Raw genomic sequence first — 24,553 nt, 5'->3', positions numbered from 1 at the left:
TTCCCCCTTGCTTGGCTCCTGGCTTGTGATGATTTTTCAGAGGGAGAAGTAGTGCTTTCCAGTCACCCCCAATCAGCATATAGTCTTGTTTTTCAGTTTTACATGCTTATCTTCTCACCAGAACTGTTTTCAAGGGCCACAGAGATGGTATGTTGTATTCTTAAAAGTATTTGCTGTAGTGATGGTGAATTCTTGTTAAACTATCAGTACAGTCATGAAAACACTCTTGGAAACCCTAATAACTTCCATTGCAGGTTGTCATGTGATTTTTTTGTCTCACTGGGACTGTAGAAAGACTTTTTTACTATGATTTTGTTGTCCTTAGCCGGTGCCCCTACTTAAAAAAAAAATATTGCTTTTTTTTTGTGTGTATTCTATTATTTTCCATATTTTGTGGTAATAAATTATTGTGGTGTGTGTTGAGAGAGCCGGCCGAGGACAGGAAAAAGAAGTTATAGTTGAGATGTTGCGAAGGTCAGATGAGAGTACGAGCGAGAATGAAGAAATAAGGAAGGAATAGAAAATAAAACAGCAGAAAGATTTCGCCGAGGAGAGATGAGCGATTAACAGGAGATGTAAAGATAAAAGGGGATAAATGGAAAGAGAAGTGAATTTATATGAGATTAGACGGAAAGACGAACGGATGAATCAAGACAAGAAATGAAAGAAAAGAGAGTATATGAGTTTATAAGTGTATTAACATTACTGCTGAACAACGTTAAGAAAAAGAAGGCAAGGAGGAAATATAATAGACCACAATACATAAGATCTATTCATCCCGTTAGAAAAGTAGACCAACGCCCGAAAATGAAGAGATCGCCACACTATCATCATCATCAGCATCAACAAACATGGCGGCGGGAGGGGAGGATCAGCTGTCAAACCACCTCACCAAAACGGACGATAACAGCCTCCTGAAGCAATTAGAGCTGCAGCTGGAGGAGGTAACGCACTCACCACCCGCCTGTCAAGTAGTTAGTAGTGAAATACGAGACATAAGTGACGTATCTTTAGTGTTTTGAGAGAAGGTGTTAAAAGGCCGATTTTGTAGAAGTGAATTGTGAGATGCGATTATTTTTGAAGCTGGTGGGAATATTAGGCAATTTTTCGGTTAGCTTGTGAACGAGTGAGTGGATGAACAAACCCGATTGAGTTGCAGTTCCTTTTAACATTCCCAACGTGGACTTTAGACGATCGTAGTTGAGCACTTGTAATAATGTAAACAGCAAAACTACAACGGGTCAGCGAGTGTTGCAGTGTTGCCTGTGTTGCAGCTGGACGATGAGGAGTTCCAGCTGCCGCCTGTCGGAGAGCTGCCCACCCTGGAAAGTATCTTGAAGGAGGAGGAGCCTGGTAGCGTGTCCGAGGATGACCTTGACCTGGCCCACACCACGCCGCCCCAGCCTAAGGTGAGGTCATTGCAAGGGAGAGATTTATGTGATCTTTCTTTTATTATTGTTGAATTAGTGTTATCTTTTTCTTTTCTCTTATTGAAGGGTAGAGATTAATGTTCTTTTTATCTTCTGTTATTGACGGACAGAGATTAATGTTCTTTTTCTTTCCTCTCATTGAAAGGTTGATGTAAATGTTATCCTTATTTTTCTCTTCTCCAACCTGACCTAACCTAACCTAACTTAACCTAACCTAACCTAACCTAACCTAACCTTAATTAACCTAATCCCAGTCCAATTCAACCCAACCCAACCTAACCTAACCTAACCTAACCTAACCTATCACAAACCTAACCTAACTTAACCTAACCTAACCTAACCTAACATGACCTAACCTGACCTGACCTGACCTGACCTACTGCACCCCCAGAGCTCCTTCTCCACGGAGGGCGGCGACACTCTCTCTGTGCACTCACGCGGCAGCTCGGAGAGTCGCAGCCGCACCTCCTCCAGCGAACGGCATAGTGCAGGGGGGGGGAGGTGCCGCCGGGAGACTCAGAGCAGAACACATGGGTCCATTCTGCGCCATGTTATTCTTAAGGGTGTGGCGTCGCAGCTGGTGTCCGCCCATGTGAGTGAGTGTGTGTGTGTGTGTGTGTGGTGTCTACAGTCTCTATTTATGACTGTCTGACTGTCTAAATGTCTTTTGCTTAGTGGTTAAGATGCTGGCAGTGTCTTGTCTTGCCCCTGTACATTCCTCTTTGCTGATTTATTTGTTATCGATTAATTTACTGATTTTATTTACTGTTAGGTTAGGAGGGAGTGAGGGAGTGATAAGGATTAAGTGAGATAGAGAAATGTTAGAGAGAGAGAGAGAGTGAGAGAGGTTCCAGTGATATATATAACAAAAAGTACTGTATTTCTTTCCACATAGAAACATAGGTAAACAAAACTGCCTACAATTGGGTGAAGGAGTGTGAGTGTGGAAGTTGTGTGCCTTGTCTTGGCTACACCTGGTTATGGGAGAGCTAACCAGTTTGTTTATTCATCTATTACTAGTTTATTCATCCATTTATTGCCAGTTTATTTATCATCCTAGTTTATTTACCATTACTAGTTTGCTTATCTATCTATTACCAGTTTACTTATCCTCTATTATCTATTTATTCATCCTCTATTCCCACTTTAGTTCCATGTAGCTTCTTAATTTCTCCATCAATCCCCCATTGCCGCAGGATCGAGTGGGGGCAGGGCTGCCGACGACCATGGCAGTGGGTCTGGTCATCTGCATCGGCACCAGCCACGGCCTTATCTTGGTGTTTGAACCCACGCAGGCTCTCAAGTGCTGTCTCGGCTCCACGCAGGTGAGGTGCAGGACAGCTGAGTCTCAATTGAACGCAAGTCAGGGTCCACGAGAGTTTGCTTTTGTCGGTTTTGTGCTAAATAGAAATGTTTTAATGGAATGGTTCTTGTTGTGGGAAAGCAACTCAAGCTGGTTTAATATTGCTTAAGATCAAAATTATTCGTGATCATTTTTTTTCTTTTTAGGTCCTGTTTTAGATTTGTTTGCTTGTTTGTTCCTTCCTTCCTTCCTTCCTTCCTTCCTTCCTTCCTTCCTTCCTTCCTTCCTTCCTTCCTTCCTTCCTTCCTTCCTTCCTTCCTTCCTTCCTTCCTTCCCTTCTTTCATTCATTCATTCATTCATTCATTCATTACCCTTATCTACTTACCTAACAGGCCTATCATTCCCTTATATTCTCCAGCATGGGGAGCAGTTTGGGGCAGTGTCGGCCCTGGCCCTGAACCCTGACTGTACAAGGCTGCTGGCAGGATTCGCTAAGGGTCAAATCTGCCTGTTTGACCTAACCTCCAGTAAGCTGCTGCAGACTATCTCAGATGCACACACGCCCTTCACTGCTGTGCTGCATCTTAAGGTGAGGTTGGGTTGGGTTAGGTTGGGTTGTTTAGGTTAGGTTAGGTTGGTTAGGTTAGGTTGGGTTGTTTAGGTTAGGTTAGGTTGGGTTGGGTTAGGTTAGATGACAGTTTTTCATAGTGTTTTTTCTTTGTTTTTATTCTAAGGTGTTAGACTAGGTTATTTTTTTATTTATCTATTTATTTTTTATGGTTTCTTTTGTGATTCATGTTGTATTTCAAGCTATGGCAAGTTAGGTTAGGTTAAGGTAACCTAACCTAACCACACACATGAAGTAAACAGTTAACTGGATGTACTAATTATCTTTCTTGCTCTCTCAGTTTCTTTCTTCCTTGACACAACATCCCTAACCTAATTTTGATAAATAAAGTAAAGAATAAAATAAATATCCTAATTTCCTTAAGGTTTTCTTCTCTTTTGTCTTCTATAACCTAACTTAACTTCAATAAATAAATTAAAGAATAATGTAAATGTTCTAATTTCCTTCAGCTTTTTCCCCTCTTCTGTCTTCTCTAACCTAACCAAAACTGACACACACACCGCTACACCCCCACAGTGGACAGACTATCCAGGCGTTGCGGTGATCAGCGACAGCGGCGGCTCGGTGTTTGAGTTATCGGTGAAGCGTACGATGGGCCTCAACTCCAATGAATCACGGTGCATCTTTTCTGGCAGCCGCGGGGAAGTGTGCACCATTGAGCCGCTTCTCATGTCACAGTTCAGAGCCACGCCCTCTGTGGAGACTGTCATCCTGGCCATGGCGACGATATCCAAGGTGAGGCAAGGCGTGGCTGGGTTAGGTGAGGTTAAGTTCAGTTTTTCATGTTTTTTTGCTTTGTTTTTTGTTTTAAGTTCTAAAGTGTTTGTTTTTAAATGTTTATGTCTCTCTGCAGGTCTGTTTTTGCAAGGGCTGCATTGTGTGTGTGTGTGTGTGTGTGTGTGTGTGTGTGTGTGTATGTGTGTGTGTTTTCATTCTAGTACAGGTATTAGGATAAGCACCACTGCCAGTACACACCAAACTAACAGCGTCATTATAGACTCCATTCCATTCACCCACCACTCTATTTGAAAACCAATTCCTTCGTGTCTCTTTTTCAAATCTGTCTTAAGCTTGAATCCATTATTTCTTTTCCTACCCTGATTACTGACCTTGAGAATTTTGCTTATGTCACCCTTGTTATGTTTTATGTTGTTGTGTTCCTATCTCTTATTTAAATCCTTTATAAAGCTTGAATCTGTTATTTTTTTTGCCTTACCCTGATTACTGACCCTGAGAATTGTGCCTACCCTTGTTATGTCCCTTTACCACTTTGATTTCCTTCGCAAGTGATCGTTGTGTTGCTGAGAGAACCAATCACTTCCTATCTCTTATTTGAATCTAACTTATTTTTGAATCCATTATTTCTTGCCCTGCTTTGATTACTGACCTGAAAATTATGCCTACCCTCATTACGTCTCCTGTACCACTTCAATATCCTCTGCAGGTGATTGTTGTGTCGCTGAGGCCGCAGCTGAAAGTTCTGTTCTCCCACCCCCTGAAGGCGTCGCCGGCCACACTGCCCCTCCTCGCCTGGCAGTTCGTGGTGATCCAAATGTCAGACGGCACCAGAGTCATCGATCCTGTGCTTGCGTTTGGCAGGGAGCGCTCCATCTATTTCTATCAGGTGCTGGTGCTGGCAGTGTGGTGGTGCTGGTGGTGATGGTGGTGATGGTAGTGGTGGTGCTGGTAGGTTAGGTTTATAAGGATATTATTTCTATCAGGTATTAGTGGTTGTGGACACCCAAAGACACCACCAACTAACTAACATACCTGTTCCACCAGCTTGCATCACCTCCACTCTACCTAAACACCACCTCATACCCTCACACCACACCCAAACCAACCTAACACTAATCTAATGTAACTTAACCTAATCCTACCCTACCCTACCCTACCCTACCCTACCCACTCCACCACCTCACATCACCACTTCACCACCCATACACCACCTCACATCACCACCACACCACCCAGACACTGCCCAAACCAACTGAACACTAACCAGACTTATCCTACACCACACAAATCAAACTCAACGCCAAACGTAACCTAACCTAACAAGCCCCAAACCTAACCTAACAAGCCTCACCCTACAGGTCACCCATGGAAGTCAGGAGGAGCTACAGTTTGTGGCGCTGCAGAAGATGTCCCTACCTTACGTTGTGCAGGGGCTGGCCTGGCTAAACACACGCACTCTGGCCCTCATGGACGCGCGGGAGAGGCTACACGTGGTGGATGTCAAGACGCAGGAGGAGCTGGAGCGTTTAGACTTGGCTCCTCTTGGTCTGGTCTACGCGTCGCCGCAGTTCAAGGCGATAGCAACTGGTGGAAATGTCAGCAAGGCAATGGTGTGTGTTTTGTAGGGTTTTGTGTATGTGTGGGAAGAGTGATTGTGTTTGTGAGAGGCAGTGAGGGTTTTTGTGTGTGTCAGTGGGTGGAGGGTTTGTGTGTGTGTGTGTGTGTGTGGGGTGAGGTGAAGTAGAATTTAGTTAAGTGGTTTTTAACTCCCATTAACATAATAGACTGTCCCTTTCCACTGGTAACTCACAGGGTTAAGAGTGTGTGTGTGTGTGTGTGTGTGTGTGTGTGTGTGTGTGTGTGTACAAAACCACCAGCATAGAGCACACATCAACACAACATATAAACACTGCAACACTCCAACACCAGTGACAGATAAACACACAAACACAATAGCACAACATGACTAACACACCCGTACCACATCCGCACAGGCCTTGGCGGGGGAGCGGGCGTGCTACCACTCCATGGTGAGCTGTGGGTCGCAGGTGCTGCTGCTGGGGACCAAGTCTTTCCAGGTGAGGCACAGACACACCCACAGGGAAGGTGATGAACTATTTTGTTAAGGAGTGAAATAGAAGGAACATGAATGAACAACTTACACAGAAGCAAGGAAGGTTACATGAATGATATGCATAGAAACAAGAATTTATGTAAGAATTTATATGAAGCAAGAAATTAAGCAGAATCCTGACAAGTTTGCATAGAAAAATTTACTGTGAAGTTTATGTAGAACTAAGATGAATTTACAGAGAAAATTTATGTTAAGCAAAAAAAAGAACATACAATTTAGAATTTATTTAGAAAAACTTATAATAAAACAAGAAAATACAACTAATGAATTTACACAAAAACAAGTAAAAATTTACATAAAACTCCAAAAAAAAAACACACCTAAAACCAAGAAAACAAACCTAACCTAACCTAACCACACTTACCGCTATGAACCTTTGATGTGCAGGTGGTGACAGTGCGTTCGTGGGTGGACCGCCTGGACCACCTGGTGAGGACGGGCCACACCCAGGAGGCGCTGCAGCTGGCCCTTGACATCTACCAGGACAAGGCACAGGCCATCGTGGGTCTCAAACACCGCAAGGAGAAGAGACAACAGGTATGGGGTTGTGTGTTTGTGTGTGTGTGTGTGTTTGTATTTGTTTATGAGACCGGTTTCTTGTTATTACTGTTGCATTCTAACTCCTTAGCTACAAATTTTATCTTATCAGCCATAAGGAAGAGGCGAGAGATAGGGACTTGTTTGTTATTGTGTGTGTGTGTGTGTGTGTGTGTGTGTGTGTGTGTGTGTGTGTGTGTGTGTGTTTCATGGAGGCTGGTTTGTTTTACTTGTTTGGTGTATCTCTCTAACTAACCAAAAATATCAAAATAAGGTAAAATAGAATGAATGAATAAATAAATAAGGATAAAATAGATAAATAGACAAAAAAATAAGAGTGTAACAATAACATATCTGTCCTCAGCTGGTGCAGGACAAGATCAATGAGCTGCTGAGTCAATACCTGGACTCAGCGCTGGACAGTGTGCCGGAGCGTGGCAACCTAACAGCCTTGACGCAGCACTACACCCAGCTGGTGCCGCTGTGTGTCCGGGTGGCGGTGGGGGCTGGCCTCAGGGATGTGCTGTTTGGCCGCATTTGGGAGACGTTCAGCGAGGATGCCATATCCAAGGGTGAGGCTGTGGTGCTGTAGTGGTGCTGTGGTGTGGTGGTGGGGCTGTCCGAGTGGCTGGCTGTGTGCATGGTGTGCTGTGTGTGCTGACTGTGTGCTTAGTGACATTCCCGAAGGCTGTTGTCGTGTCCTCAGTGTGTGTACAGCAAGAGTGGTGGTGCTGTGTTGTGTTGCAGTGTAGCAGTGTTGTGTTGCGTTGTGTTGCAGGTATCTTCCTGGAGGCGCTGGAGCCGTACATCCTGAATGACCAGCTGGCAGAGATATCGCCCAGCATCAGTCAGTGCCTGTTGTCACACCAAGAGGCATCGGGCAGACTGCAGGCGGCGGAGGCCTGCATTGTACACCTGTCCGTGCCGTCGCTGGACCTGCACCAGGCCATGACGCTGTGCTGGGCCCATGGCCTCTACGACGCCATCTTCTACATCTACACCCGTGGCATGGGGGACTTCGTGACGCCCCTAGAGGAGTTGGTGACAGAGCTGCGGGGTGCCCTGGATGGTGGACAGCCCCTGCAGGACGGCCAGGTGACACTGGGCAACAAGATTCTGGTGTACGTGTCCTGCTGCCTGGCAGGGAGGGCCTACCCTCACGGGGAGATCAGCCCTGAGCAGCTGAAGCAGGTGATGTCATGTCTTGTAGCTCTAGTTAGTGACAGCTTGGCCACAAATAAACTCCTTTATTTAGGAAGGTGTGGAAGGTTAGGCTGGAGACACTTGCTGTGCAGGCCAGCAGCCAGACAAGAGCTGGTGGTCTGATGCATCTTGCTCAAAATGCTGACTGAACAACCCTCCAAACAGATCCTAACCTGAGCCACTCGTTGCAGGTGAAGCACGAGATCTTCAAGTCCCTGACCTGTCTGCACTCAAAGAACGCACAGCCCACTGAGCCATCATTCCCGCTGCTGAGGACACTGCTGCGCTTCGACACACGGGAGTTCCTCAACGTGCTGGCGCTGGCCTTTGAGGAGGAGGAGTTCACGTCGGAGCTGGGCATGCAGCAGCGGCAGCGGGTGGTGGACATCCTCATCCAGGTGATGGTCAACGACAAGGAGTTTGGCCCGCCCCAGCTTGGCTCCCTCTTCACCTTCATCGCCCGCCAGATGTCCAAGCAGCAGGACGCCATTGCCATCAACAGACAACTCTTTGACCAGGTGGGTGGCGGCTGTGGTGGTGCTATGGTGCTGTGGTGAGGGATTTGGGGTGAAGGGCCAGCTGTAGAAGGAACACTACCAGTAAATTAGAAGTCCTGAGCCTAAGTACATGAACACAGAAAAAGAGAAATGCTTTTTGTAACGTTTACTTGTGACTGCAATGACGAGAAAGCAACAGTAACACCACAGAACAAAATGACAAACAGAAGACCTTCATTTCACTACTACAACTCAAACCACAAAGAAATGAAGCCACAAACTTGACAAACCCCATAAAATTTAGAAGCTAGAGATCCAGGAACACACGACTGAAAGAGAGAGAGAGATGCTGCATGTAACACTTCTTCATAATAACAATGACAGAACAACTACCACAACAAAACAAATAAACAATGAAACAAGACCACAAACTTGACAAAATCCCGAACATTTTGGACCATGAGGAAGCAACACCACAGAACAAACAGCAAATCAAACACCTTCACTTCACTATCACAACACAAACCAAGAAACAAGATGACAAACTCAGCTCCTTAACATTTCCAACCCTCACCAGGTCCTGTGTCACCTCACCTCCTCCGACACTGAGAGTTACCGCGACGAGAGGCAGACGGCCCTACTTGAGCTCCTGCAGGGTGGCGGCATGGCCCACTACGACCCTGAGTACCTGCTGAAGAGAGCGCGGGAGGCAGAATTGTGAGTATGGGGTAGGGAGGTTACGTTAGGAAGTGCAGTGTGTCTCAAATAATCAGGTTTTCCTTGCAGTAGATCTGTGTAACTATGTGTGTGTGAGTGTGTGTGTGTTTGGTAGGTTGAATTATGAGTGTGAGGTGGGGAGATTAGGTTAGGAAGTGTGTGTGTGTGTGTGTGTGTGTGTGTCATCTCAGATATCCAGGCAATAGTAGGTTTATGTAACTTTTTTGTTTGTAGTTAAGTTATTGAGTGTGTGTGTCCTCTCAGTTACCCTTGCAATAGTAAATATGTATGCATTCGTTCAAATACCCTTGCAATAACAGATCCACACAACTCTGCATGTGTTTGTGTTCCAGTTACCGAGTGTGTGAGTATGTATGTCTCCTCAGATACCCTTGCAATAGTAGATCTGCGTGGCTGTCCTCCGTATAACTGTGTATATGCATTTGTGTTACAGTTATCGAGTGTGTGAGTATGTGTATGAGGAACGAGGAGAGCTGGAGAAGATTGTGGAGTGTTACCTGGAGGACAAGATGAGGAGGCACCAAGTCTTCACCTACATCCGCACTGTCCTGTCGTCCTCTCAGTTCACCGACCTGCACGCCCAGAAGATTCAGGAGCAGTTTGTGAAGCATATCAAGGTTGGTGGTGATGGTGGTGATGGTGGTGATGGGTGATGGTACTAGTCATTCTAAGGTTTGTGATGGTGGTTTAAAAATTTATCTCTAAACTACATCATTTCAAATCATAATAAGAAAATATTGATGTAGAAAGTTTATATCAGTCGGTAAAGTATGTTTTTTTTTGTCTTTTTTACTTATTAGACTATGTTTAAATGTGAAGTATGTTCTGAGTGAAGTATTTTTATCTACAAACCATTCCCAGGAACACAGAAGAATATTAAACATATGTACAGTGTGTTTCCTTTAAGTGTGGCTGTAGTTACTTGTCTGTTCTTTAAGTGTGCCCATAATAACCCATCTCTCTGTCTGTCTCTCTGTCTCTCTGTCTCTCTCTCTCTCGTCAGACTCTGCTAGAGATAGACAACAGTCGGGTGGCCAGCCTGCTCCTGACAGTGACCCAGCTGAGCCCCCTGCTGCCCTCCATCACTGACCAGCTAAGAGGAGACACTGACAGCCTCTTCAGCCTCCTACACGCCCTCTTTACCTACAGGTGGGTGCTGCCTGGCCTTCTGTCTGTCTATCTGTCTTTCTCTTTCTCTCATAGGTGGTGCATAGCTCTTTGTCTGTCTCTCTCTGTCTGTCTGTTTGTCTCTGTCTCTCTCTGTCTGTTTGTTTGTCTCTGTCTGTGTCTCTCGTAACCCATCATAGCAAAAAATAACTACTACTTGGTCATTATAATTACAGCATCCTTCCTTCATCCCTGTTATGTCCCCAATACCACTTGTTTTATCCTTCTACTACTTAGACACCCTTACATCACCCTTGTTATATTCCCTTATACCACTTACACACCCTTACATCACCCTTTTATATCCCCTACACAATTCCAAGACGTCTACAGAATTCCAAGACCTCTACAGAATTCCAAGACCTTTATACACAATTCCAAGACCTTTATACACAATTCCAAGACCTTTATACACAATTCCAAGACCTTTATACACAATTCCAAGACCTTTATACACAATTCCAAGACCTTTATACACAATTCCAAGACCTCTACAGAATTCCAAGACCTTTATACACAATTCTAAGACCTCTATGTAACTTTTCCCTTGGGACATCAACAGGTGGACCCACACATCACCAGGGGGCCGCGGTGTGGACCCCAGCGATGGCCCCCTCACCTCAGAGCTGCAGGAGGAGTACATAGACTTGATGTGCACCGTGCAGCCCACTCAGGTGTATGCCTACCTCAAGGGTGCTGAGGGGTACCGGCTTGAGCAGACTCTTGAGGTGTGTGTGTGTGTGTGTGTGTGTGCGTGTGTGATATTAAGTTTGGACGATGGCTGTGGATGTGTTTGTTTTTTTGTGTTTTGAGTTTTAGATTATTTTCTTTATCTCTTTTTTTAATATTACTGGTTGTGCTACTACTACTACTACTACTACTACTACTACTACTACTACTACTACTACTACTACTACTACTACTACTACTACTACTACTACTACTAGAACCACAAGTACTCCTATTACTACCTTTACCATGCAACAAGGAAAGACAAAGTATTAACACCACTTCCCCATCATAACACAAATTAATCTTTAACACCAATGGCCTCATGTTATTTCCCAGTTACCGATAATTAAGAAAAGTCAACATCATTCCCTCAGCAAACACACACTACTCATTCTTGTCACTCCTTGCCTGTCGTTTCTGTTACTCCTCACACACTTACACTGACCACCTGGCTCCTCCCTTATTTACCAAAGGAACAAGAGAGACAAACACCATTCCCTTATATAGAAACATCACTAATTTTCCTCACAAAACAATAAGAAAGACAACCACATCAGGGACTGCTACGTGAAGGCCTGATAACCCCTTGCAGCTTCCCACATTGCCTTGTTACGTCCACTTACTGTCACTCACTCCCTGTCCTTTTCCCTCAGATCTGCAAGAAGCACAAGCAGCAGGAGTCGACGGCCTTCCTGCTGGAGAGAGCGGGGGATGTTAAGGGAGCTTTCGACATTTTGCTAGCCATCCTCAAGGCCAGAGTGGATGATGTTAGTACTCGGCAAGTTATTGGTTGTAGTTGTTGCTGCTTCCATCTTGTTTTCTGTCTGTCGTCTTTGGATATTTGTTCTTTTTGGTTTGTGTTTTGAATTTGTATTTTTTATATATTTTTTTTATTTATTTTTTTTTTCTTGTTTGATTAATCTAAATTTTTTTCTTTTAATCTTGTTTTAATATTTTCATTTCCTTTTTCTATTTATTTTAATTTATAAGTGCACTTTCATCAATCTTCTCTTTTTTTTGAGTCCTTGTTGCATATTTTTTTTCACTCATCTGTGTTTTTTCATTAATATTCATGTTTTTTGTTTTTTTTCGTGCATTTCTCCATACTCTATTGTATATATTTTCATTTCACTAATCTTCATATTTTTTTTATTTCTATTGTATAACTTTCCACTTTACAATGCTCTGCTATACATGACACACTGGAATAAAATAATAAAGTCTTCAGATTTTTTTTCTTTTTATTATATTTTTTCACTTAATTTTCTCATCTGTTGCATGTGATGTCGCATCATTCTGGCATCAGCTGCTGGTGAAAGTGAAGAGTGAGGAGAAGGACATCACCAACACCCTGGGACACGTGCAGGCCCAGGTGAGTGACAGCACATAATTTCTCATTGACTTACTTATTTTATCATTATTTATTTATTATTTATTTATTATTTTTTATGGAAGAGGGACACCGGCCACAGGCAAAAAAAAACCCAATAAAAAATCCTCTCATTAGGCAACAGTCTCATTACAAAAAAGGCAAGAGTGGACCAGTGTGTGCTGTGGGGCCTTGCTGTGGGTGTGTGCGGCCAGCTGTGGTGTGCCTAAGCTCCTGGGGTGGTCCACGAGACTGTCCCTTTCCACTAGGGGCTGAATTGTGGTGTGTGTGTGTGTGTGTGTGTGTGTGTGTGTGTGTGAGTGTGAGTGTGTGTAAGTGTATGGTGCCATGTCTGGACTGCCCTGTGTGGGATTGCCAGCCCAGTGGATAGACAGGTACATAGTGTATTGACTCCTGGCTTATAGATAGACTTGTATTTTAATTTGTTAGGTTATTGACTGCGGGAAACTTGCAATATTTTAGTTTGTTAGCTTATTGAAAGCAAAAAAAAAGAAATGTATAATGATTTAGCTTGTTCATTTATTGACTGCAGAACAAATTGTTAGTTTAATGATTGCAAAACACTTTTATTTCTATGCATTAGTTTATTGAAAGAAAAAAAACAAATTGTAATGGTTTAGTTAGTTAATTCATTGAGTAAAAAGGTGACACAACACACAGGTGGTGAAGCTGGTGCGGGTGTGCCAGCTGGGGTCTGCCCAGCTGGAGGAGAGCAGCAGGCGGGAGTTGTGGTTCCCTCTGCTGGATGTACTGCTGGCCACTCAGCCCACCCTGGCCTCTCACCAACACGCAGCACATGGTAAGTGCGCGCACACACACACACACACACACACACACACACACACACACACACACACACACACACACACACACACACACACATTCTGTCTCTCTTTTCTTGTTTTCTTTTCTTGATGTGTTTTCTCTCCTTACTGTTGATCATTTTCCATATTATATCTTTTCACATCTAATCTGTCCTTATACCTCCATTCATTGATAATTCCTACTAAATGTTTGAGGCGCCGTGTCGTATTACTTTTTGCAAATATAATCTTAACAAAGCATTGAACAAGGATGCAATTTGGCAGTGGGTTTTTGAGATCATGACCTAATTGGCAGAAATATGCACCTCCAATTCCACAAAACGTTCTGAGATGATGCCACAATCTTTGAGCATCTGGCCCTGTTCTCTCTCTCTCTCTCTCTCTCTCTCTCTCTCTCTCTCTCTCTCTCTCTCTCTCTCTCTCTCTCTCTCTCTCTCTCTCTCTCTCTCTCTCTCTCTCTCTCTCTCTCTCTCTCTCTCTCTCTCATCCAATCCCACAAAAAGTTCCAAGATTAGGCAAGACAGTACTTAACAACACAACCCTTCTCTATATCTCCCTCTCTCCCTTCCAATCCTCAAAAAAACTTCCAAGATCAGTCACCACAGAACTTATCAACACAGCCCTCTCTCTCTGTGCTCCCGGACAGAGATGCGTCAGATGGTGGGGCACGTGGTGAACAGCATGATGACCCACATATCCCTGCCGGCCATCCTGGAGAGAGTGATGCAGGACCCAGGCTACTGTGACGGCAACTTTGCACAGATTAAGCACCTTCTGAAGGGTGAGTGTTGGGTGTGTGTGAGTTTTGTGTGTGTGTGTGTGTATGTGTGTGTGTGTGTGTGTGTGTGTGTGTGTGTGTGTGTGTGTGTGTGTGTGTGTGTGTGTATTCATTCTGTACTGGCTTGTGTATGCTGTAATGTTAGGACAAGATCATAGTTGGGATTTAATTAGGATTTCAGTCCCTCTTTCTTGGGTTTTTATGTTGTTTTGCTAGTAATGTCCAATAGTGTTGCATTTTAAGGAGAAAAACACACTGATGAAAAGATTAGAACATTTATACATATATTCTTACTGCCATCAATAACCATAGAAACTCTTAACTTGATAACAAAAGGCACACACACGCACACAACCTGAGCAAATAAACTTCAACACCACACCACACCACATCATCACAATGCAACATATCACAACACCACCACCATCACCACATTTGCAAGACTAGAGGAGCTCCCAGTGCATCTATACACCAGGCCATCACTTGCTGAGGAATGTCTGAGCCTGCAGGAATAACCTCTGTCGCAGGAAGTTATAGAAGTCAACATCGTGTCCCATCCTTCTCCTGAGCTCCTGTTGGACTTCTCTGGGCACGGCTGGCTTGTGGGAGTTTTTATTGACTTTCTCCTTCTTCTTCTCTGCATAGGAGTAAAGGAATGTAAGAGGAGGAGTGTTGGGTGTTTGGTAGATAAGTGTACTGTGTTCCTTTCCTAGTCGAGGGTCAAGGAACATAAGAGTTAGAGGAGTAAGGGAACAGAAGAGGGAAATAAATGCACAGTGCTTTGTGTTTTGGTAGATAAATGTATTGGATGATGGAATTTTCACTTGTTTATTAATTTATTCCTCTTGTCTGTTTCTCCTTGTCTCTTTCCAACAGGGGCTGATGTGGCTAAGAGTGTGAATGATGTATCTGTGTGTGAGAGTGTAGTGCCTCGTCTGGGCCGCCCCATGTGGGATTGCCGGCAGATAGAGAATGCTGAGTGTTAGAGATTCAGTAGAGGATTGTGATGAAACATTTAGTCAAGAAAAAGAATGCCCCAAAAAACAAGAACAGATCACACACAAACACACACTCACTGATATTGTAGTAGAAATCCAGTGCCCCTTTGAGGAACCCCGGTATGAGGGTCTCCATGAGTTGCAAGGACATCTCCATATGACCCACCAGCCCCACCACACTGTATCTCTGAGCCACCACCTGCTTGGCCCTCTGCAGCGCCTCACTGCTCCCCACCATCCTGCAGGGAAAGCCTTGTGAATGGGGGTGTGGGAGATTGTGGTATATAAGACTGCAAGGTGGATAAGACTGCAGTGTATGGGCTGTGTGGTGTGTGAGACTGTCCTGGGAATGAAAGGGTGTGGAAGATTGTGGTATATAAGACTGTGAGGTGGATAAGACTGTGGTGTATGGGGCTGTGTGGTGTGCGAGACTGTCCTGGGAATGAAAGGGTAATGACTTGACATGGATCAGACTTAATATTCTCTCTCTCTCTCTCTCTCTCTCTCTCTCTCTCTCTCTCTCTCTCTCTCTCTCTCTCTCTCTCTCTCTCTCTCTCTCTCTCTCTCTCTCTCTCGCTCGTCAAACTGTAAACTCCCTCCCTCTCTCTCTCTCTTACACTCATCAAATTATAAACACTGCTCTCTCCCTGACATCAAACTAAACTCCCCCTCTCTCTCTCTCTCTCTCTAGGAATGGTGGAGCGGTATGTATATGAGGAGACGCTATATGCCACGGTGGTGCGCATCCTGGCGGGGGAGCAACTGTGCTACCTCACCCAGCAGCACACGCAGGCTCGCTCCCCATTGGTGGTGCACTCCCCCTCCTGCACCCTCTGCCACAGTGCCTACCACCCCTCCAGCCGGGCTATCGTGCATAGGTAGGTGTGCAGGGCAGGTTAGGCTGTATTAGGAAACATTTTGCTTTTTCTATGTGTGTGTAGGTGACAGGGTTAGGTTAGGTTAGGCCGTGTTGCGGTTAGGTTAGGTTTGGTTAGGTTAGGTTAGGCTGTATTAGGAAACATTTTGCTCTTTCTGTGGGTGTATGGGTGACAGGGATTAGGTTAAATTAGGCTGTGTTGTGAAATGTTTTGCTCTCTCTGTGCGTGTGTGGGCAACAGGGATTAGATTAGGTGAGGTTAGGCTGTGTTGTGAAATGCTTCAGTCTCTGTGGATGTGTGGGTGACAGGATTAGGTTACAGCCATATTCTGAAATGCTTTGTGAAACACTTTGATGATTAGCCAGATTCTCAAGAGTGTTTCTCCTGTTAATAATAAAGAAATCTCGTAAAACCCTCACCAGAACCATAAAAAAACACCCTTAAAAATCTGTATCACTTAAACAAGAGCGTTTGGAATTAGTGGAGGTGTGGCACAGAAGTGTTTCAGAATACACTCCTTAGTCAGCAGGGTAAGGAATAATGGAACTGTGATAAAGACATGTGTACAGAGGCATAGGCAACTATGTGTGTCAGTAGAAGGGTTCATGTGTCTGTGAGTTAATGTGACACTGTATTGCGTTAAAAAAAAAAACATCTAGAGTTGTAGGCAATTATGTATGTCAGTTAGTGCATCATTGAGTTAATGTGACACCGTATTCCCCCCCACAGCTGCGGCCACAGTTACCACACACACTGTGGGGGGGAGTCAGCGACCTGCGTGATGTGTACAGGCGGTGGGCAGCGGGAGGTGGCCACGGAGGAGCCACAGAGCACCGAGCAAGCACCACAGTCTGCGGTGAGTGTGTGTTGTGCTGTGCTGTGTTGATCTTGGCTTAGTGTGTGTGTGTGTGTGTGTGTGTGAGAGAGAGAGAGAGAGAGAGAGAGAGAGAGAGATTTTAGGACATCACAAAATTTGGAGTGAAATGCTTACCTCTCATAAAAAAAAAAGAAAAAAAAAAGTAGAAAATATCTAAAAAAAAAAAAAAAAAGAAAAAAAAAGGAGAAAAAAGTATCCATCCATTAGAGTAAGACTGAAAAATATCATAGAGTATTATTACCAACCAACTGACAATAAGAAAAAGAAAAGAAAAGAAAGGAAAAGAAAAAAAAAAGTTCCATCCATTTCATTAAGACAGAAAAACAACCAAAACAGCCCACCAGCCTCCATTCCTTTCCACAATCCCTCCCACATCACAAAACAGCTTCAAAACAGCCTGCCAGCCTCCATTCCTTTCCACAATCCCTCCCACATCACAAAACAGCTTCAAAACAGCCTGCCAGCCTCCATTCCTTTCCACAATCCCTCCCACATCACAAAAACACCCTCAGAACACCCTCCCAGCTTCCATTCCCTCTTGACTCCCTCCCGCACCTTCAGGCTGGCCTAGACAAGACTCAGCTGGAGGGCATCAGACGTGTGAGGGTGCAGGGCTCGTGTGGGTCACGGCTACAGTTCCTAGAGGACCTGTCAGCGCCCAGGAAGGGAGACGCCGCCACCCCGACGTCCCCCATCAGGAGCTCTGGGTCTTTGTCTGGTGGGCAAAATATCTGGTTGTCACAGAATTTTGCGCTGAAGCTGACACCTCCAACCTTGGATTTTAGTGATTAGGGGGTGCTAGGGAGTGGCTGTGTGTGTGTGTGTGTGTGTGTGTGTGTGTGTGTGTGTGTGTGTGTGTGTGAGAAAGAGATACTGTAGAGAGAGAGGGAGAGAGAGAGAGGGGACACAATCTTTTCTTGAATCGATTTCAGTGCTATAGTGTGAGAGAGAGAGAAAGAGAGAGAGAGAGAGAGAGAGAGAGAGAGAGAGAGAGAGAGAGAGAGAGAGAGAGAGAGAGAGAGAGAGAGTATCTATTTTAGTCTAATGGTACTTCCTTTCAGTCATCAAGTGCTAAAGACAGTGTGCATTTGTGCATGAGAGAGAGAGAGAGAGACAGAGAGACTAAGAGACAAACAATCAGACAGACAGACAAACAAACAGGTAGCAGCTAACCTAACCTAACCTAACCTAATGTAAAGGAAGATTAAGAACACTTCTAAGAGGCCAGCTGACACACTTAAGGCAGCTCCTGATAACCTCAAACTTACTACTGGTTTCCTCAGCTTATTGTATCTAGGTTGACTGTGTGTGTGTGTGTGTGTGTGTGTGTGTGTGTGTGTGTGTGTGTGTGTGTGTGTGTGTGTAATCTTTAGGTTGTGATCTGCTTGGTTGACTGGTGAAGGATAAGATGAAGAGTGACTAGATGAATGAGAGATAAACATAATTAATGACTGATTCAACAAATATGTTAAAATTAGGAATATTGTTAAAAGGATTGATTCGGAGGACAATAATCGTGACCATTGACTGATGAAAAACAAATAGAAGTGATTGAATGCAAGAACAAAATTTGAAATACCAACTGAATTTAAGAATAGCAACCCTCCCGCCCAAAAAAAGGAAAAAACGTTGATAAAAATATATATGGTGACTTCAGACTTATAGAAAAATTAGAAGTGACTGATTAAATACAAGAAAATTTTGAAATACCAACCCTCCCCCCAAAAAAAATATAAAAGTACATCGTGGCCACAAATTAAAGATAAGTGATTGAATACAAGAAAATTTGAAATCACCAAGAAAAATCCAGAGTAAAAAAAAAAACTAAAATAAAAAAAAAATCGTAAAATTGAGCCAAACATTCCAACACCTAAAAAAAATAACTAAAAATAAATAAATAAATAAATAAACAAAAGACATAAGTAAGATACCGAACCTTTAATTTTATCGCTATAATTTCAAATCCTTTCCTTAATTTAAGAGAAAAAACAATCACATACTAATATACTCAATACCAAAGCTATTATGTACATACCGTGCAAGGTTGTATAGCTGTGCGTATAGAGAAACCGAAGACAATTCCTTCGTTTTACTTCACTAACCTTCAATTTGCCGAGATATTATTATTTGGGTTGTGATAGAGTGAGGTAGTGTGTTCGTTCGTTTGTTTGTATAGCGGTATGTTTATATTCGGTCAGATATTCCCTGTTGATTTATTTTTCAACGTTATTTTTCACGTTCGATATTTCATCCTCCCCTCCCTTACATTTTCCCCTTAGTGATGGTGTCCTCTCAGTATTTCCCACTGAGGGCATAGCTTTAGAGAGAGAGAGAGAGAGAGAGAGAGAGAGAGAGAGAGAGAGAAGAGAGAGAGAGAGAGAGAGAGAGAGAGAGAGAGAGAGAACTTTATAACTTAACGAACCCAAAATTTGCCTTCATTACGCTGTTTTGTATAATTTCCACTTCTTTACCCAGAGCCTTAAATTCACACAGGATCTTTCAAACACCATTCTTACTCTTCTTTTTTTACCTTTTTTCATAATAGTACATGTTTTATAATTATTAGTAAAGCCTGCACACTTGAAACAATAAGGGAATGTTTAGATATAGAGAGAGAGGTGAAGGGTTTTTCTGTATGGCCATCACTTGAAATACACTGGAGAATGAGGCATGAGAGAGAGAGAGAAAGAGAGAGAGAGAGGTTACTATTAGTGCTAGGACCCACACACGTCACTCTCTCTTGTCTAGTCTGAGGGGCACACCATGCATATCTTGCTCACTAAACACAAAAAAGAATGAATCAGAGAGAGACAGAATGAGACAGATAGACAGACAATATTAGTGCCAGGAACCCAACACGCCTCACCCTGTCACCCTAGTCTGACAGGTACAAGAGACACATTTTGCTCACTAAACCCACTAGAGAAAGAGTGAATCAGAGACAGAATGAGACAGACAGACCAAGAACCTTACATGCCTCACCCTGTCACCCTAGTCTGAGAGGTACGAGACACACACACCTTGCTCACTAAATGCACTAGAGGAATGAACCAGGGAGAGACAGATAGATACAGTATTATTGCCAGGAACCCCACATGCCTCACCCGCTCACCCTAGTCTAGTCTGAGGGCCTGAGACACACACACCCTGCTCACTAATCTCACTAGAAGGAAGGTTTATCGTACAGCTTTTGTAATTATTTTGTTTACGCCTAAGAAAAACATGTCTGCCATAGTGCTGTGTATATATCAGTGGTTTTGTATATAAATTGTACGAAATATATATATATACTGAATTGCATTGCTTGCCTGGTTATTTTTCAAGATAATTTGTGGTCTTATAAATCCCAAACACCTGTAATTGTGAAGTATTTAATATTCATGTTATCTTTGCCTGGGGACGGTGTGTGGAGGAGGGCATGACAAGAAAAGCATTAGTGATATTCTAGTTTACAATCTAAAAAAAAAAAAAAAAAACCCAAAAAACACACAAGTAAATGTTCTCAGTAATCTCTTTTTATCTGAGATGTTTGGCTGGGGATGGTGTGTGGAGGAAGACATGATAAGGGAAAAACAAGGATATCTTTAAGTTTACAACCTCAAAAACCTACAAAATTCCTGTAAACCTAACCAACTAGTCAACCTAACACTGCCTTGAGTTATCTTGGTGCGTGTGAAAGGAATATCTATGGAGAAACAGATATATTTTTCAAGTTTACAACCTCAAAACCCTCAAAAAAATTATAAATACCCAGTAAACACCGTCATCACACTACCTTGCATTACGCTGGTGTGTGTGAAGGAAAACCTAACCTAAACAAGGATATTTACAAAGTTTATAACCTTAAAACGCCCACAAAAACTAAAAAAAAATCCCAATAACCAATTTAACAGTGTCTTGAGTTATCAGCAGACAATGAGGTCCTTACTAGGCTGTTTGGGTGGCTATTCTACACTAGCCATTAATGAGAGCGAAAGGATAGTACAGAAGAAGGCTCCTCCCCACCCACCCACCCATCCCTGCAACTGAACCTGGCCTGAAAGAAAGGAAAAAAAAATTAAGTAGACAAAGAAGAAGAAGAAGAAGAAATCACCACACAAGAATCAGAGAAGGAAGAACAGAAGAGATACATCACCACCACCACCACCACCACCACACACTCACTTGCAAGCCTCGTGGTGACCGCAGAAGTAGGTGATGACAGTCTCCTGCTTGGTGCCGTTTAGGAAGGAACACTCAGCATCACGGTTCATCACACACTGCTCCACTGTCCTGCACCACGACATCACAGCATCACAGGATAACGGTGTGTTTAGTGTGTGTGTGTGTGTGTGTGTGTGCGGTAGTAATTCAGATTGGTCAGGAAATGTACCACTACTACTACTACCACTACTACTACTACTACTACTACTACTACTATTACTACACCCTCTTTCACTGACTGGTCTACGTATTCCTTCTCATCTTCCTTTTAAAACGCCTTCCTTTTAAAAACTCAAGTATTTCCACCAAAATTCTTCATTCGATTGTAAGATGCCAGATTAGACGAACAAAATACAGTCTGGCTGGCAATTTAGTTCAATTAGTGGTTTTGGTGGGAATAAAGTACATTTTTCCACTCATTTTAGGACAAGAGTACGTAGACCAATCAGAGAGAGAGAGAGAGAGAGAGAGCATGAATCAGTGGCGTTCGTGTCCACATGTCCAAACACACAAACACACACACGCATCTAATTATTTCACCTATATTATTATAGAACTACATGTAATATCTTTTAATAACTAACATAATTCTTGCACAACTCTTTTATTTAGTTATGTACGAGGGACACTAGCTAGGGTGACACCAAAAAGTGATAGGAAATGCAAGGGAGAGTAACAGAGACTCATACATGGCTAAAATAGTAGTAGTAGTAGTAGTAGTAGAAGTAGTAGACACACCCACCTGTTCAGCCAATAACTTGATGGCCTGGCTCTGAGGTGTCCCTTTGCCGAGAGCCTTGCTAGCCTCTCCTTACTCCTCACATAGTAGAAGGAGGAGATGAAGCGTTCGGCAGGTTCTCTCACAACGTTGATGTACACTGGCTGTCTCTTTGCTCCTTCCCTGGGGGTATATAGAGGTCTTCAAGGGTTTTTCATGGTTCCTGAAGTTTTTAAGGCTCTAGTGGAAGTTGTTGGGGGTTTTCAAGGGTGTTTTCGTGGTTTTAGGAGTAGTTTGATAGGTCGTAGTGGAAGTTATTGGGGTTTTCTTGATTATAAGGATAGTTTAGTAGGTTCTAGTGGAAGTTAACAGGGTTTTCAAGGGTTTTCATGGTTCAAGACGTAGTTTGATAGGTCGTATTGGAAGTTATTGGGGTTTTCAAGGCTCTAGTGGGAGTTATTGGGGTTTTCTTGATTATAAGGATAGTTTAGTAGGTTCTAGTGGAAGTTATCAGGGTTTTTAAGGGTGTTTTCATGTTTCCAGTGGTAGTTTAATAGGCTGTAGTGGACGTTACTAAGTTTTCAAGTTTGTTTTCTTGTTTTAGGTTTTCAAGGCTTTCAACCAATATAATATGTATCAATCATAGCTGAAGAAAAAGATGGAGAAAGAAGAGGATAAATAGGAGGAGGAAGAGAAGGAGGAGGAGGAGGAGGAAGACAGAATAGTACATGTCAGTTGTAGCTGAAGAAAAAGGAGGAGAAAGACAGACAAAAAGAAAAAAATATATATATACTAACGCAGTAAAATCAATATAATACAGGTGTCGATCATAACTGAAGGAGGAGGAGGAGGGGGAGGAGGAGGGAGAGGAGGAGTCTGACGAAGTTGAGGAGGAGGAGGAGGAGGAGGCGTTGAAGTCAGTGAGGATCTTTACTAATTTCCGCCTTCCCTCTCCCGTCAGCTGGCGTTCGTCGTACACCTCAGAGGACACGTGCTCGAACCCAAGCCTCCGAGCACACCTGGGGACGCGAGGTGAGTGTTACTGTGTGTGTGTATGTGTGTATGTGTGTGTGTGTGTGTGTTGTTGAGTTAGTATTTTGGGATATCTTTTCACGTATGTGTGTGTTTGTTGTTCTCTTTCTCTCTCTCTCTCTCTCTCTCTCTCTGTGTGTGTGTGTGTGTGTGTGTGTTTAATATAAGCCTATTTCTATTGTCTGTCTACCTGCACATTTAAAAGACAAAGTTACAGTGTTTATAGAAAATATGCATCTTAAAACACACTATTTGCATATTTAGAAAACAATATCACGGCGTTTATAGGAATATGCACCACTTAAAAACATACGTATCTGAATATTTAAAGAAAATTATGGCGTGTATAGAAAATATGTACCTTAAAACACTATCTGCTTAATTAAAAGACAAAGTTACGGCGTTTATAGAAAATATGTAACTTAAAACACTGTATCTGCATATTTAAAACACAATATTATGAAGATTATAGGAAATACATCTACGTTCAAGGACCAAATGTTCTGGCGTTTATAGACTTACATGTTCTGGCGTTTATAGACTTACATGTTACGGCGTTTATAGACTCACGTACCATCTTAGCACGGTTTGCATAGTCGATGAAGCACATTTTGGAATCCTATTGTAGACCAGAAGACGAGCATTGGGTGGTGTAACATTGTATTGCCCTCCCGTGTCAACCATTAGGCTCATAAAGTCATAATTATCATCATCATCATTATTATTATCATTATGGTTCATCTTGCTCTTCTCTCTGTTCCTGCTCTTGTTAATGACCATATTTCCTCCTTTAATGTGTTTCTCTTCGCTTTTCTTATTACTATTCATCATTTTCCCTTTCATATAACCCTTTTTATCATTCCCGTTCCTTTCACTAGCATCACCAGCATCACCATTCATTCGTCCGCCCATCTCTTCACCATCATAGGCCAGTATCTTGTCATTCTCATTAAAATCACGCCTCTCACTGTAAAATACATTGCCATCTTCACCGTCACCTTTGCTCCGCACCTCCCATCTTCGCGGGCTCTTAGGGGCCTGAAGAGGAAGACCTGGGGAAGAGGGAAAGGCATTAGAAGGAGGAGAGGAAGACGAGAGGGAGAATAAGTTTGGGTTTGATAGATAAATGGATTATGAGATAGATAGATGGGTAGAGAGACAGTTAAATAGATAGATTGATGGATTGACAGGTAGATACAGACAGTTAAATAGATAGATAGACAGTAAAAGAGACATACAGACGTTTAGATAACAGGGAAATAGATAGACAGATAGATAAGTAGTTAAATAAATAGATGGAAATATAGTGAAATAAATAGATGGTTGAAAAAAGGGGGAAAAAATAGTTGAAATGAAAGAGGAAAAAATGCGAAATGAAACCAAAAGAAAAAAAAAATAGAAAATTTAAAAAAAAACTGAAAAAACATGAAGAGTAGAAAAAAAAGATAAATAAATAAATAAATAAGCAAAAGAACACTCGCACACAAGCTACAGAGACAACCAAGGAATGTACTAAGCTAAAATATCCTTGCCTTGCGCTAACTGGTGTTTGTGCTGCGCGGCGTGAGGATGGGGGCTGGTGACTGGCAAGGGAAATGGTGGAGCACTTGGGGCTGGCCACACCACAAACACGAGGCTAATGCACGCCCACACAATCCTGAAACAGAAATGTATTGGTGTTTGATTAGCTGGCGCACGAATGAGAAAGTTATTGGGATTTTCAAGGGTGTTTTCAGGGTTCTAGTTG

General features: G+C 43.0%; 2 protein-coding genes across 21 annotated transcripts in view; one reads left to right on the top strand and one right to left on the bottom strand.

Moving 5' to 3' along the window:
* The first annotated feature begins 117 nt into the window (after positions 1 to 117).
* The window catches only part of LOC135094700 (vacuolar protein sorting-associated protein 8 homolog), a 35,570-nt gene continuing 11,134 nt past the window's right edge, over positions 118 to 24,553 (top strand). For 10 of the 20 annotated variants that reach the window (XR_010263931.1, XR_010263936.1, XR_010263934.1 and 7 more), the window contains exons 1-25: positions 118 to 944; positions 1,275 to 1,409; positions 1,822 to 2,022; positions 2,627 to 2,755; positions 3,153 to 3,323; positions 3,879 to 4,097; positions 4,807 to 4,986; positions 5,459 to 5,710; positions 6,095 to 6,178; positions 6,622 to 6,771; positions 7,136 to 7,343; positions 7,550 to 7,962; positions 8,166 to 8,492; positions 9,049 to 9,188; positions 9,643 to 9,826; positions 10,213 to 10,358; positions 10,939 to 11,104; positions 11,762 to 11,875; positions 12,415 to 12,480; positions 13,159 to 13,297; positions 13,969 to 14,103; positions 15,790 to 15,976; positions 16,706 to 16,832; positions 17,415 to 21,159; positions 22,736 to 22,806. Coding sequence is in view for 4 of the 20 variants with exons in the window: in XM_063995020.1 (XP_063851090.1) it covers positions 852 to 944; positions 1,275 to 1,409; positions 1,822 to 2,022; positions 2,627 to 2,755; positions 3,153 to 3,323; positions 3,879 to 4,097; positions 4,807 to 4,986; positions 5,459 to 5,710; positions 6,095 to 6,178; positions 6,622 to 6,771; positions 7,136 to 7,343; positions 7,550 to 7,962; positions 8,166 to 8,492; positions 9,049 to 9,188; positions 9,643 to 9,826; positions 10,213 to 10,358; positions 10,939 to 11,104; positions 11,762 to 11,875; positions 12,415 to 12,480; positions 13,159 to 13,297; positions 13,969 to 14,103; positions 15,790 to 15,976; positions 16,706 to 16,832; positions 22,736 to 22,806 (4,037 nt within the window). In the remaining 16 variants the exon portion in view is untranslated. The remainder of the gene's footprint in view (positions 945 to 1,274; positions 1,410 to 1,821; positions 2,023 to 2,626; positions 2,756 to 3,152; positions 3,324 to 3,878; positions 4,098 to 4,806; positions 4,987 to 5,458; positions 5,711 to 6,094; positions 6,179 to 6,621; positions 6,772 to 7,135; positions 7,344 to 7,549; positions 7,963 to 8,165; positions 8,493 to 9,048; positions 9,189 to 9,642; positions 9,827 to 10,212; positions 10,359 to 10,938; positions 11,105 to 11,761; positions 11,876 to 12,414; positions 12,481 to 13,158; positions 13,298 to 13,968; positions 14,104 to 15,789; positions 15,977 to 16,705; positions 16,833 to 17,414; positions 21,160 to 22,735; positions 22,807 to 24,553) is intronic. The other 10 variants (XR_010263938.1, XR_010263941.1, XR_010263939.1 and 7 more) reach the window with 1 other exon arrangement.
* The window catches only part of LOC135094708 (uncharacterized), a 15,533-nt gene continuing 5,341 nt past the window's right edge, over positions 14,362 to 24,553 (bottom strand). The window contains exons 2-7 of the mRNA XM_063995043.1: positions 24,339 to 24,463; positions 23,381 to 23,858; positions 21,799 to 21,957; positions 21,018 to 21,125; positions 15,177 to 15,337; positions 14,362 to 14,737 (exon numbers count right to left, since the gene is read on the bottom strand). Of these exons, the coding sequence (XP_063851113.1) occupies positions 14,580 to 14,737; positions 15,177 to 15,337; positions 21,018 to 21,125; positions 21,799 to 21,957; positions 23,381 to 23,858; positions 24,339 to 24,463 (1,189 nt within the window). The 3' untranslated portion in view covers positions 14,362 to 14,579. The remainder of the gene's footprint in view (positions 14,738 to 15,176; positions 15,338 to 21,017; positions 21,126 to 21,798; positions 21,958 to 23,380; positions 23,859 to 24,338; positions 24,464 to 24,553) is intronic.

Source organism: Scylla paramamosain, chromosome 46 (genome assembly GCF_035594125.1).
Source record: "Scylla paramamosain isolate STU-SP2022 chromosome 46, ASM3559412v1, whole genome shotgun sequence".
NCBI classification, from domain to species: domain Eukaryota; kingdom Metazoa; phylum Arthropoda; class Malacostraca; order Decapoda; family Portunidae; genus Scylla; species Scylla paramamosain.
The sequence above is the reverse complement of the archived record's forward strand: the minus strand, read 5'-3'. Positions and strand labels throughout refer to the sequence as shown.